The sequence below is a fragment of the Cricetulus griseus genome, chromosome 6 (genome assembly GCF_003668045.3).
Source record: "Cricetulus griseus strain 17A/GY chromosome 6, alternate assembly CriGri-PICRH-1.0, whole genome shotgun sequence".
NCBI classification, from domain to species: Eukaryota; Metazoa; Chordata; class Mammalia; order Rodentia; family Cricetidae; genus Cricetulus; species Cricetulus griseus.
The window spans coordinates 20,686,786-20,701,708 of record NC_048599.1 but is presented as its reverse complement, the minus strand read 5'-3'; the positions used below and the strand labels follow the sequence as shown (position 1 = coordinate 20,701,708).

General features: G+C 44.6%; 1 protein-coding gene across 4 annotated transcripts in view; it reads left to right on the top strand.

Moving 5' to 3' along the window:
* The first annotated feature begins 7,197 nt into the window (after nucleotides 1–7,197).
* The window catches only part of Dhx35 (DEAH-box helicase 35), a 64,081-nt gene continuing 56,355 nt past the window's right edge, over nucleotides 7,198–14,923 (top strand). For all 4 annotated transcript variants that reach the window (XM_027421232.2, XM_027421234.2, XM_027421233.2 and 1 more), the window contains exons 1-2: nucleotides 7,198–7,351; nucleotides 13,813–13,946. In XM_027421232.2, the coding sequence (XP_027277033.1) occupies nucleotides 7,312–7,351; nucleotides 13,813–13,946 (174 nt within the window). In that variant the 5' untranslated portion in view covers nucleotides 7,198–7,311. The remainder of the gene's footprint in view (nucleotides 7,352–13,812; nucleotides 13,947–14,923) is intronic.

The following is a 14,923-nucleotide window of genomic DNA, read 5'->3' as shown; positions in this document are numbered from 1 at the left end:
TTTTCGAAATTCTAAACTGGAAAGTTTATTCAGACTACCCATGTGAGGTGTCAGTGAATTTCTCTGACGGTAAGTACTTGGCCTGCCACATACTTGACCACACTGTCTTCTCTGTGGGTAGGAGTCAATCATTGTTCTCTGAAAGTGCTGTCAACAATTAGAAATAGGAACAAAGGACAAGCTGGAAGGCAGGTGGTGGTGGTGCATACCTTTAATCCCAGCACTCAGGAGGCAGATGCAGACTGAGTTCAAAGCCAGCCTGGTCTACAGAGTGAGTTCCAGGACAGCCAGGGCTATGCAGAGAAACCGTGTTTCAAGCCCCTGCCCCACCCCAAAAAAGATAGATGGAATTCTAAGAAAATAGTCCAATCTTAGGATGAACAAAGCCTTTCTGGAACTTCAGTCTGGAAAGTCCCCAGTAGAGCTGCTTCTCTAAGAGAGATCTGAACACCTGCATCAGTCTACTGGCCTGCCTAGGGTTGGGTGTTGAGTTCAGTGATTGACAGAGCATGTACAAGATCCTAGGTTCAATAGCCGGCATGCACTCCCCTTCCACAATAGTTGATTATTGGCGTCAGTCCTAAAGAAGAGGAGGATAAGTAGCAGGGCGAGATTCTCTCTCCATCCATCTGATGTCATACTCAGCCACTACAGACTGAGCTGTAAATATTCAGGACATTTCCCTCAGTGCTAGGGTCAAACCAGAGATCACATATGACAGGCAAATGGTCTAACGCTGGGCTACATTTTCTGCTAGCATTTAGCTCTAAAAGATTACTTGCTATGGCTCAGAGGTTAGAGTACTTGTTGCTTTTTGAGGACCCAGATTTAGCTCTTGGCATCCACAACCATCCTTAACTCCAGTTCCAGGGAATCCAATGTCTCTTGATCGTCCCAGAAACCCACATGTTATACAGACATATATGCCATCAAAACACTCATACATAAACAAAATAAATCTAAAATACCTTTAAAAACATAGTCATAATATAACTATTATACCCAAGCAACACTAATAAAACTTTCTCTATTATCAAATGTTCAATGCTAAAATACAGCATTATTTTTTTCCTCTCTGATGATTTGTTTGCATTAACTCTCCATATAGTTTTTATCCCAATCTGCAGGACTGACATCTTCTCATAAAACATGGGATCTTTTAAAGAGCTGGCTAACCCACCTTTGTGGACAGTGTGGCTAGAGAGTTGCTTTGTACTGAAGGGACTCAAGTGGCTAACAAGAAAACCGAAAAACCAGGTGGCAAGATGGCTTAGCGGGTAAAGGTGCTTGCTGCCCCGTCTGACTACCGGAGTTTGATTCCAGGGTCCCACCAACTCCCCCAGTTTGTCCTCTAACATCCACTGGAATGCCATGGCACATTCACCATGGCACAAATGTGCTTGCCCTCAGTAAACACATAAATGTAGTTTAAAAAATTAAAACCTAAGCTAAAGGCTTGTGTAAATCAAAAGTTTCATGAAAGAGTCAAGGTTACAGATACAAAATAGAATCATGCAAGAAGCTAAGCATGCATGCTAGGACATGCAAGACTCATGTAGGGCAATTTGTAAATTGAAACCTGGTTTAGAAACACTACTCAATGTCCACAAGGTGAAGAAAACAATTATTCCTGCTCCTAAGGGAATACATGAATTTCTTACAAGGATAATCTGATGAAAATATTGTGGAGGCCTGGAGTTGTTCAGTTGGTAGAGTGCTTGCCTAAGGAAACTTGGGTTTGATTCCTAACACTGTAAATCCAGTGTGGTGGTGCACACCTGTCATCCCTTAATTTGGGATGAGAACTGTGAGCTCGAGCTCATTCTTGGCTACATAGTGAGTTGGAGGCCAGCCTGGGATACATGAGATCCTGTCTCAAAATCAAACAGAACTCTGAAAGGGTAATTTTTGAAGCTTGGTGGTAAATATATTCTGAAGGGTTCTGTATGAATGTACTTTATACTGAGTGCATTTAGGTAAACCTGGTTTCACTGGGCTACAAACCTATATAGGTGCCCCAGTTTGTCTGGCACTGCCAGTTTTGCCTCTTATCCCCAGATCCCATCTCTCTAACACTCCCTTTCAGTCTTAGGAGTGTCCCAGTTTTGAGGCTAGCCAGAAAGCATCTCAGGCTTAAGGAAGCCTTCCCAACCCAACCAGCTCCCTGAATCACAGGCTCCTAAAGCCATCATGTCTTAGGGATTCTATGGCTTTCATGAGGCATCATGACCAAAGCAACTTGGGGAGGACTTCTGCCTCGCTTTTCATTGCTGGAGTAAGTCAGGGCAGGAACCTAGAAGCAGGAACTGATGCAAAGGCCATGCAGGAGTGATGCTTACTGTCTCACTCCTTATGGCTTGCTCAGCCTGCTGTTTTACAAAACCCAGGACCACCAGCTCAGGGATGGTTCCACATTCAATGGGCTGGGCCCTCCCCATCAATCAGAAATTAAGAAAATGGTTTACAGCTAGATCTTATTGAAGTTCTCTCTCTAGCTTGTGTCATGTTGACACAAGACTAGCCAGCACATAGCACAATACAGACTCATGTGGTTGGTTGCTGAGTGTCTTTCCTGTGGATCTCTTCACAACTCTGCACTGTGATCCTTGAAGTGGGTGCACACTTTTGCTTATTGTAATACCAATGTGAACATCATGGCAGGTGTGCAAAGCCAACAAACCTGGCACATTTAAATATGGTACTGAAATTGCAGAAGACCCACCTTAGACTCGCAACAGGAAAACCTGGCATAGTCTAAGGGACGACAGCTGTCTGGTCTGGCTTCTTGAGAAGCTGGCGGCTGTAGTGCAAGCACACACGGATGTGGTAGACACAGATTATTTTGGCTTTACTCATTGCTCCTTTGATAATCTCATGCCAAGATTTCTCCCTAAAAAACCATTCTGTCATCAGTGCTCTGTGTGGTCCTAGTGAGGCTGGCCACATTTGGCCCTAGGGATGGATCAGTCCTAAGCAAATCAGTCCATCGTATTCCCTAGCCCCACTGATTAACTCAGGGAGGGATACACAGGCCAGCTAGAGATATTTTTGCTAGGGAATTTTCTTCTGAAATGCATAAAAGAATCTTGGACATTGATATGGCCATCTTGACACTAAATTACATCTGAGTGAGAAGCCAGCAGAACACAGTTCTGGCTTTGCCATGTGTGTCCTGATGCACCCATGTCTTTAAGTCGGATACTCTTAGACTTTTTAGTATCTATGAACTACTTATTTTCATTTATTCTTTCTGAGACTGGTTTCCTTCTATATCCAGGTTGACCAGGATCTCACCCTGTATCCCAACCTGGCCTTCAACTCTTGGGAATCCTGCCTTAGCTTTCCAAGTACTAGGGTTGCAGGTGTGAGCCACCATGCCCAGCTGCGTGAACCATTTTTGCTGAAATGACGGTAAGCTGGGTCTTCTTTTTTTTATTAAAAATTTTCATTTATTTTTACATACCAACCAGTTTCCCCTCCCTCCTCTCTTCCCATTCCCTCTCCCCACCTCCCATATATTCGCCCCCCCCATCTCCTCCACTCAGAAAGGGGCAGGCTTCCCATGGATTTAACAAATCATTTCATATCACATTGAGGTAGGACCAAGCTCCTCCCTCTGCATCAAGGCTGGGCAAGGTGTCCCTGCATGGGGAATAGGTTTCAAAAAGCCATGAACTGGATTTTCTATACTTGCATCCACATCTGCTACAAAGCTTCAAGCCCTTAAGCCCTGTGCTGCTCAAACACCCACAATGTATAAGCAGTAATCCAGAAATATTTCAGAGTAGAGGGTACATTCCTTTAGGCTCAGAAACTTGCCTTTCATGCGCCCAAACATCAGTACATTTTTCCCAGTGTTCAAATTCAGTCGTTTCATTTCCTTATGACAGTTTGGGTTAGAGATTGGTTTTAACTTGGAGTTGGTCAGAAAGGTTGACATTTTCTGTGAAAAAAGGGAATCTACCGAAGGGATTGCCATGTGTAGGAAACATTATCCTTTTGGAAAGATCTGCCACTTAGAAGATCTGCCACTGTAGATGACAACATGATCACATTTTGGCGAAATTATTGGCAATGAACCAAGTCAGTTCTGGACTTTCTCTTAAGAAACAGCCATTCTTGCCAGCTATGAAAATGTATTTGAGAAGTTTAGGCAGGAGGCTTATGATTTTGGGGCCAGACCAGGAAGAGCATGTCTTCATGAAAACATAATGAGAGCATGTCTTAAAACAAAACAAAATGCTTAAATTTTAGAGTAGCTATTTTAGGCCATTCTTCCTGAAACAGTTAACCAGAAAGATTATTGAGACCAGTCGTATTTTGTAACAATATAACCACAACATCCGAGTGGACAGTATTACTTAAGAGAAGTCTGTGGAAGCAAAACAACCCATCTCGGGGTCAGTAGGACCCTGAGAACATTCAGAGGCAGGTGAATTCACATGTAGGTGAGCTTAGCTCTAATGGTTCTAAATGGCCCCTCTGTGGTTGAAAAACACCAACCTGGGAACTAGGAAATCTTTGATCTAGTTCACATCTGTAATCCTAGTACTATGGAGGCTGTGGCAGGATTGCTATCCTAGCAATGCTAGTTCAAGACAATCCTGGGCAACATAGTGAGTTCCAGCCAGGGCTTCAGAATGAGACTTGGTCTCTCTCTCTCTCTCTCTCTCTCTCTCTCTCTCTCTCTCTCTCTCTCTCTCTCTGGGCAACATAGTGAGTTCTAGCCAGGGCTTTAGAATGAGACTTTCTCTCTCTCTCTCTCTCTCTCTCTCTCTCTCTCTCTCTCTCTCTCTCTCACACACACACACACACACACACACACAGAGTCCTTCATTGATTCTGTTCAAGTCTTTCTTAACCTTTATGAACCTCAATTTTCTATGATAAGATTAGGTTAAATTAGATGTTGATTAAAATTCTCCAGCTTCAAACTGTGATCTAATAATCTGGGTACTCCCAATCTGTTCTTTTTAACAGGAAGATTTCTTTGAAAGTCAAGAGTAAAACCAAGACATGAAAATAAAGCCCAGCTTGATGGTACACACCTTATGTAGTACTTTAGGAGGCTGAGGCAGGAGGATTGCTTGAGTTCCAGACTTGGAAAGCAGTTTTTTAAAAAAAATATTTTAAGTTTATAAAATCTTTTAATTATATTATTCGTGTGATGTGACATGTGTGTGCACACATGATCACATGTAGGTATATGTGGTATGTAGATCAGAGGATAAGTTTGTGGAGTCGGTCTCTCCTTTCACCTTCTTGTGGGTTTGGAGGATCTAACTCAGATTGTTAGGCTTACAGGGCAAGCATCTTTAACTAGCTGAGGTATCTCATCCTCCCAGGAAGCAGTCTTTAAAAACAAAAGAAATAACCCTGCAGGGGTAGGAAAAACATTTACAGAGTGGCGTTTTTCATGTGTAAATCTTGTTTTCTGTATATAGGACTTCAACAAAAAATAAAAAAAGATCTGTGTTGGGATTATAACTCAGTGGAGGGCCTGGGTTAGATTATAGCTCAATGGTATGAGATTCTGGGTTAGATTACCAATATTGCTGTAATAATTTAGAAACATGGTGTTCAAGATATGTACTTGTTCAATACAAGCAATTGACAACACACAAATAGAAAGCATGACAGGATCCTGTCCCCAAGAAGTTCCCAGCATTGGACTGGGGAGTTGGTTCAGAGGTTAAGAGCATTGAATACAATTCCAGACGATCTAGGTTTGCTCCCAGCACCCACTTGGTAGCTCACAACTGGCTGTAACTCCAGTTCCAGGGTATCCAACACCCTCTTCTGGCCTTCATGGGCACCAAACACACACTTGGTACAGAGACACACAAGCAGGCAAAATTCATATGCATAATTTTAAAAATTAGCAAAAGTTTCCAGCATAAAAATAGAGGCACAATAACTTCAGTACACTAAACTAATCTTATGGTAAAAGTGGGCATGTAAGTCCTGAGTCCACAGAGGGAATGTTTGGTGTGAACATAAAGGGGCCCTAGTGTTGCTCCTTCAAGGACTGGAAGGTTTTAAAGCATGGATGGAGAATTCTCCACGGAAGGTTTAGTATGTGTTGAACTTCATTTAATTATTAAGGGAACAAATCAAATCTGGAAAATGAACGTGATGTAAAACTCAGACTTTGTTTGCTTGGTGTGTTTGCTCTGAGGTGAGCTAATGAGTGCTAGTACCGACCTAGTGCCTGCAATGCCTCGAATTTTGTTAGGTGCTCTGTGCCTCATCTCATTTAACACTTCCTTAAAGCTCATTTTACAACTGAGATTAAATGTCATCCAGGAGTCACATGATGGCTAAGGGAAGGATTCTGAATCAGGGCTACTTGCTTTATCCAAAGCTTTCCATAATTTGCCATTTCCCCTCAAGGAACGAAGCATAGCATTTTCTTCAGAGCTTTAAAGATGTATAGATTACAAAGCCACTTAATATGTGACTCCCCTTATAAAATATTTCCAGCTGAGCAACAATTAGCTATTTAAATGTATAATCATTCCCAAGCTTGCTGCTGGGCCTGGGAATTCGGGAGCACCCTAAAATGCACGTTATTAGGTTATGTCCCAGGAGACTGAGGAGTGATTGGATGCGCAATTATAAAACAGCATTTGATTCAAGAACAGTCGACCTGGAGGGAGCACTGGGTGGATACCCTGGCCTGACTGATCTCTAGTCACATCTTCCAACCCAGTAAGCTCCTCCGTTCCCATTTACTGACAATGCTCTTAAGATCGGATGATGCCTCTAACATTTCAGTTTTACTTGCTGATAATAAGCATCATTCTACTGTTTAGCCGGCGTTTATTCACTTACAGTTCATCGTAGCTCTACCCGTGCCTGGGAAACAAGAAACTACAGTCCCCTGGGAACACAGAAATATTAACCGAGTCATCAGAGGCAGGAGGCAGATGGATACCATTATCTCTAAAAGAGACGCAGCTGCGATAGCGTGTAAACATGAGCGTCTTTCAGTTCACCAGGGCGCACACTCGGATGCTGCGGGGCAGCCCGGGAACGCTACAGCGAATTCCTAGAAGGTGGTGTGAGCCCAGAGCATCTCAACGGGGAGCAGAAGCTAAAACATGGCCGAGCTGCGTCACGTGGGCGCCCAAAGACTGTCCAAAAAGAAGCTACGGATCACGTGGCCCACAATGGGCGGCGCCACGGGGGGCGTGGCTTAACCTCTCAGCCGCCTAGGTTGAGTTTGCTCGCGGGCCACGCCCCTAGAGCCCCGAGGGACTCGCGTGCGTTTAGCGGGGCGGAGTCTTCTTCGTGACCTTTCACCCCAGCATGGCTGCGCCCTTGGGACCCGTGAAGTTCTGGAAACCCGGTAAGGCACAGATGGAAACCTGGGTAGATTCGGCGAGGTGACTTTGGGCCTGGGGACCCGCCATGAGCCTGATCGGGGAGGGTGGGCACCACGCCTCCGCGCGCGTGGATGCTGCAGCCCACGGTGGTCCCGAGGAAGTCAAGGCCTCCGGAACCTGGGCGGGAAGCCCGGTGACCTTGTTCGAGTCGCAGCCTCCTGGACACCTCTTGAGATGCGGAGTCGCGAAGCGCCCGCGCCCGTCTTGCTGCTGCCCTGGGGCCTCGGTGGGGCTCGACAGGCGGTGCAGCTCAAGGTCTTACAAGCTTGGGTTGCGGAGTCAGTGTTCAGGCTCAAGTCTGCCTCCTTGCCTTGCAGCAGTAGATGGAGGACCTTGAACGCTGCGTTCAGTTCCCCCCCCCCCCAGCATTGGTCCCCTCAGCTGTGATGTGGGCGATACAAACACCTGCCCCGTGGGCGTGGAGTCAGGAGTACACGATCGGACTTAATGGCTCATAAAAGGGAAAATATGTTCCAGTGTTTCAGCCGAGGGCTTGCCCACTCTGAATGTTTACCACAAAGTGAACGCCCTCTTTCCTAGTGGCTGTCACCTCTTTTTGTCTTGCAGGCTAATAAGTTACTGTCACAGTATCCTTTGTTTTCACATCGACCAGTGTTTTATTGAGTTATACATATCAGACCATGCTCATGTAGGATACTTCCTTTTGTCCATGCCTCTTATAAAAACAGTTTTTTTTTTCTCCCCCACCTGCACCACAGAAGGTCTGGGTGTGTGCATTATTTTGTAATGAAAATAATTTGAGACTGAAAAGGCAACAGGGGGCAGCTTTTAAAGGGTGTTTTAGGTGGGCCCCAGAATTCTGACCATGTGCCTAAGTGTTAGAGAAATAAACCCAAGCAAGTGACACACTTAATTCTTCAAACAAACAAACAACAAACTTTAACTGGGCATGGTGGCCCATGACTAATCTCAGCACTTGGGAGGCAGAGGCAGGAGGATCTCTGAGTTCGAGGCCAGTCTGGTCTACATGCCAGGACAGCTAGGGCTACATACAGAGACCCTGTCTCAAACCCCTCCCCCCCCCTTGGTGACATTTTCATGATTCAGTGTTTGCAGGCATCAGTCAGTTGTCCACCATTAAGTAATGAGTTACCATTTACTTATTCAAGAGTTTATCATCATAGTGAAGATACTGTGGCTGAAAAAGACTAATTTGATACTTAAGATTTTAATGATCAAAACCCTTCACATTTGAAGCTGAAGAAGGAAACCTCTCCATTATTACTGTGCAAGTGGTGGACACTCCAGTGCATTGACTGTCTAGTTATTTATCTGCTATTTCTACTGATGGAGGACTTCAGATGGGGGAGGGAACTGTTTCTATTTGCCTGATTCAAGTGTCTGAGAAACAAATCTTGTTCTTCTAGGTTGCAATGGAAAAACTTAAGCAGGGTTTTGGCATTTCCTTTTCTTTATAAAACATGCTCAGCAAACTGCACCAGTTAACTACAGTTTGGTAAATTGTGATGTTAACAATTATGACATCTGCAATGTTTTATAAAGCAATTAATTTAATAAGATCACTATTGTGAGGGCAAAAAAAAAAAAAAAAGAAAGAAAGAAAAGAGTTTATCATGTGGTACCAGGGTACCATTTTGGTTAAAGAACCTGGAATTATTTGTAGAGTCTGTCCCATTGTTTAGTTCATTGGGAGTACACTCCTGTAGTCAGGAGGGCAGCTACATACACCTGGGGCCTTGCTCTCAAGATGTACTTGCACAGTTGATTGTGAAGTTACACGTCCTTTGGAAGAGACTCTAAGCAAGGCAGAAGAGGTGGCGATGAAGATGGGCTCACGTGCTGGATTGCAATGCCTTCCCTGCCTGCCACTTACTAACTCGGTGGCTGATAGAGTTACATTTGTCGTAAGAGGATTGCTGTGAGGAGTAAATGAGAGCAATGCATAGAGAAACCTCTGGCACCAGATACACAGCTATTATAATTGTGTAGAAGAATAGGAGAGGGAGGGAAGGCTGAGTGTGTCGAATCGACTGCGTCATGGACATGGTAATGTTTTTGGAGTGAACGCTGAAGGGTGAAGAAAGTTTGTTATGGTTTGTTTATGGTGAGGTAGGGAGTGGTTCCCCAGGCCATTGAAAGTAGGATTTGTATCTTAAGGATGTCCTCAAGCCCCCGATAATGGAGTACTGTGATGGTGTTAATTGTGGAGATGATGCTGGAAAGGTAGGAAGGTACCTCATTTTGAAATGTCTTTGGCAAGTTAAAGAATTTGGGCTTCTGGGCCAGTGAAATGGCTCAGCAGGCAAAGGTACTTGCTGTGAGAGCCTGACACCAACTTGATCCCCATAACTCATGCAAGGGTGGATGGAGAGAATTGATTGTATAAAGTTGTCCTTTGACCACCATGCAGGTATAGTATCTTGGCATGTATGCCCATACATGTGTGCATGTACACACACACACACACACACACACACACACACACACACACACACACACCCGAGTACTAGCAAAATAAAGGAAGAAGGAAAGAAAAAAAGAAATATTGGGCTCCTTGCCTTTAAGCAGGGAATTTCCCAGGTTTCCTTTGGAATGTTTACCCTGGCAGTGACATAGTGAAGACAGTCACTCCTAAGAGAGGTTGCTACTGAAATCCAGGATGGATGTTGAACCTTAGTTCTAGCCTGGGAGCTGGCAGGAGGGGCCATTAATCACTTTAGAGATACAGAGAAGAGAGGATGAAGACAGCAATAACGCCTTGAGTTATGGCTGGGGTGATGGCCTAGGGTTAGTGGATCTGGGTGGGGTGACTTCCTAGTAAGCAGGTGTCAAATTTTGCTTTTCTAGTTGAATCACTTGGAAAACTAAAAAATAAAACAAAACAACAACAAAACCCTAAACAAACCCCCAAACCTTCTGGTGTCCTTTTACTGTTGTCAAGAAATCAGGAACTGGGCAGCAGTATGTTTTAAACATTTAGGGGGCTTCATGCATCAAAGTTGGGGATCCACTGGCCCAAGTATACTGTTTTCATTCACTGACATTTGAGTTGCTTGGTGGGTTCTCAGCCCTGGGCCAGTCACTTTCACTTAGAGCATCTTATCAATTAGTAACATCTCTCTGGTGAGTTGATATTCACACAGCTGAACAAACTCAAGTTCAAGATAGAAAATGGATTGTGGAAAGGCAGGTCATGGAGGTGGTTGGAGCTGAGTATAAGACTCGATCATGGAATCGTGAGCATGCCCTGTAGGTTCAAAGTCATAGGCTCAGATAACTACAGGAGCTTTTCAGACCAACTACGTAGGGGAGGTGTGTAATGGAATAGTATGTGATGGGATTGAAGGGTTTCTCATGTGCTGTGGAGATGTGAGCAGTGTAGGTGTGTGCACTGGAACTTGCATATGTGCTGCCACACTCCACCTGATTGTCATATGGACGCAGAGTCGCTAGTATTTATTTATTTATTTATTTTCCGAGACAGTGTTTCTCTGTATTGTTTTGGAGCCTGTCCTGTAACTCGCTCTGTAGACCAGGCTGGTCTCGAACTCACAGAGATCCACTTGCCTCTTCCTCCTGAGTGCTGGGTTTAAAGGCATGCACCGCCAACGCACGACTTGTTTTTTTTTTTTTTTTTTTTTTTAAGACTTGGTCTTCCTCAGTTGCCCAGGCTATCACTGAATTCTCTCTTCGCCTAAGCAGGCCTTAACCCTGTGATCCTTGTGCTGCAGCCTTCTGAGTAGCTAGGATTACAGACCCATGCCTAAGCGTGGCTCCCAAATGGGAAAAATAAAGGTTGATGTTTTAAACGAAATATTTTCCTGTGTGTAGTAGTACATGCCTGTCATTCCAAAACTTGGGAGACTGAGGGAGAATTGAGCGTCCAAGGCTAGCCTGGGCTGCACAGCAAGACTCTAATAAAACTAAACTGACAGGAAACACTTTTTCCTCTCAAATCAACAACAACAATAACCTTTTAAAACACTTCAGTGATGGTGTGAATGGAGACCTTAAACTACTCTTTTTTGATCTCTAACTTAGAAGAGTGGTGTACTAGCCTTGTGTGACCTGCCTGAGGTTTTCTCAGAAAAGAACGTTCACTTTATTTGCCCGAACATGTGGATGGGTTAGAAGGGCTTGTCCATTTTCCTCACTCACTCAGCAAGTACGTAACGGTGACTGACCTTGCCAAAGCTTTGTCGAGCTGCTTTGAGGTTTTTTTTTGTTTGTTTGTTTGTTTTTGTTTTACTTGATTCATGGTAAGAATTATGTTGTAGGGCAGGAGAGATGGCTCAGTGGTTGAGAGAGCATTCACTGTTCTTAGAGATTATCCAAGTTTATCCAAGTTTAGTTTCCAGCATGCTGACTGGTCACTACCTTTGACTTTAGTCCTAAGGGATCTGACACCCTCTTCTGGCTTGCTAGTTTGAAGGGATTCTGAGCTGGGTGCTGTTGTCAGCCTTGTTTTACAGATGGGGAAATGAAAGTGTTAATGGTTTGAGAAAATTGCAAAAAGGCTACTCCCTGAAGCATGCACACACTCCCAATTTAAAAACAGCCTCAAACAGAGTGGACTGTGTACACATGGAAAGTAGCCTTGGGGTTCTTGTTTGGCCGAATGAAGTCTTTTGTAAGGAGAAGAAAAGGCCCTAAGATTGACAGCAGCTGTTCTTGTAAAAGTTCCTAACAGCTGTGGGTTAGAGACCAGAGGGACCACCCCCAGGGGCTGTGAACCAGTGTGTGGGAGGGTGAACAGTGTTCAGATACTCCAGACATAATGACATGGTTTAAATGTTTTGAGAGGAGGGGCATTCTGAACAAAAACAGGGCAGAAGAGGATGCAGTATTCTCTGCCATAGTTTTCTTGTTTAAGAGTTTAGAAGTCAGGCTATAGCAATGATAAGAGGAGGACCAGACACCTGCTTCTCCAGCCCAGGCTTTGGTCCAGACCCTGCTCTGTCTTTTTTTTTCTCATTGAAAGGAAGGCTAGCCTTTTGGCAGAAGCAGGCAGCTGTGCCCCACTTACCTGCTCTTTGGCAGCTTTGTTCCTGGAAGAACCTGGAGCAGGGCTGGAGATGAAGCTGCTGGAGCTCTGAAGATCTTCTGGGAGTCTGCAGACCCAGAGCTTCTGTTCAGATGGATTGTGCTCCCTCTTGTTTTTTTTTTTTTTTTCTTTTCCAGAGGGGAGTTCATAGCCTTCACCTGATTGTCAGGGAGATCGGAGCCCTTTAAAATGGGCAGTTGAGCTGAGTGTGGTAGCACATGCCTGTTTATCCTAAAACTTGGTGCTGATGCAGGATTGACAGTTCAAGGCCAGCCTGGGATATGTCAGGAGACCCTGTCTCAACATACCAAAATGTAAACATAAATAAGATGGAGCTGCTGGGCTTATTCTCACCACAAAACTCCCATCTTTCAATGTTTTTTTGGGTTCTGAGATCAGAAGACTCAGAAGTCGATGCTGGTTATTTTTGAGATGCCCCAGTAAGGGCTGGGCAGGCGTCTGGACTCAGGAGACTTCCTGATTCATGAGGCAGCACACTCCATGGCTGAACAGCTCTGACTTTTAGAACTGCCCTCCTTATGTTGAACTGAATTCTGAACTCTGTCATTTAATTCATATCTTATTTACTTTAAAAAGATTTATTTTACATGTTTTGAGTGTTTGCCTGCATGTGTCTGTAGTGGCATCTACACGTCCAGTGTCTTTTGGCTTCTCACTGTGCGTGTGCCTAGTTCTCATGGAGCCGTAAGAGGGTGTTAGAGCCAGAGCCTCTGAAGTTAATGGACAGTTGGTTGTGAGTCACCGTGTGTGTGCTGGGAACGGAACTGAATTCCTGAGGGTCAGCCTGCACCTGTTCTACCTAGGGCTGGGGTCTCGGGCTCAGAGCAGTGCCAGCCATGAAGCATTTGCAATCTGTCTTGTTCTTGGGTGCCTGGATAACTGTTGGTTAGCTGTGGGCTGAGCACTGGGCCATCAGCAGCCTGTGCAGAAACCACTCCACGACTGGAAGGTTCTGAACTTGTCAAGAGATGCAGAGGTGAGGGAGGGGCAAGCTGTGGCAGCCTGAGCCCCTGGTTCCTGCTGTCTCAGACTCATGCTGTCCCTCAGTACCAGGCTTTGTCCTTGGCCTTGGCAGATTCCCGCTGGATTTCTTTCACTTCTGTTCAGAATTTGGTAGGAGCCAGTTCTGGATAGCCCAGCAGGACTGCCTTCTTCCTTGTTCTAGACTCTGCATGGAAACTTTCAGGGACAGTTTTTTTTTGTGTGTGTTCTGACAGACACCTCCCTAGGTTTTTTGTTGTTGTTGTTTGTTTTTTAAAGTTTTTTTGTAACTCCAAGGTTTAATACTTTTTAGTAGTTTGAAATGGAAAGTATTGTTTCTTTTGTATCTGTCTTTTGTTTACTACATCAGAATCTGATAAAACATTTGTGCTGCAGGTACAGAAGGGCCAGGTGTCAGCATTGCTGAAGAGAGACAAAGTGTCGCTGAGAACTCTGGGACCACCATCATTTACAATCCCTACGCTGCCCTTTCCATAGAGCAACAGCGGCAGAAGCTGCCTGTGTTCAAGGTATAGTGTGTCTGTGGTCCATATCATGATCTTGTCCCTGGTGGAAGGGGACTGTCACTGAATGATTCTATAAAAGTCAAAGTGAGCCAGAGCAGTCTCCACCCCATTCTTGTGTGTGTGTGTGTGTGTGTGTGTGTGTGTGTGTGTGTAAGGAGAGGAGGAGAGAACACATGCCCCTTTTGTGTGTGTGTGTGTGTGTGTGTGTGTGTGTGTAAGGAAAGGAGGAGAGAACACATGCCCCTTATGACTGGAAAGTCCTTAAGAATTTTCTTTTTGATCTTGAATACTAGGAAATAGGAAGTTGCTTTCAATTTTGAACAGTTTTAGATGTAGAAAATGACACAGTGACACAATGGAACTTCTGTGAATCCAGAGCCAACATGTTAGTAACATATGGCCAAGTTTTACTTTCTTTTAAAAGACATATTTAACATAGTTCATTGGTAGTTTGAGAGTCTTCCTTTGGAAGAGGTCAGTTAGCACTGTAATCCTCAAAGAGACAGTGCTTGCATTCCGGTGAGGCTGTCAGACCACTCAGCTTCATGAGCGCACATGACATGGCACATACTCAGCTCACAGGAGACCACAGTGTCAGCCTGAGTGCATTCAAACCTCCTTGTTTATGGTGACCGAAGTCCTTCAGGACCATGGACATGGTTGAAGGCTCTGTTGGCAGCTCCACATAGGAGGTCCCCTTGCAGCCAGGAAGTAGGCTCCGAGGTGAGCCACATGTTGTTGGGGAATACTTGTTTTAGTCTGATGAGGATGCTGAGGTTTGGATTTTACCTGCTTTGTGTGGTGTCTCTAAATGACTTGTGCAGGCATGGTCAGCAGCATGGATGCCTGTCTTTCTGCCAAACAGAGCTGGGTGAAAGATGGCAAGGCTTATTTATTTTTTGTTTGTTTGTTTGTTTTGCTTTGTTCCTTTTTTATGATGAGGGTTTAATCTAAGATGTGCCACGCAAGTGCCCAACCCC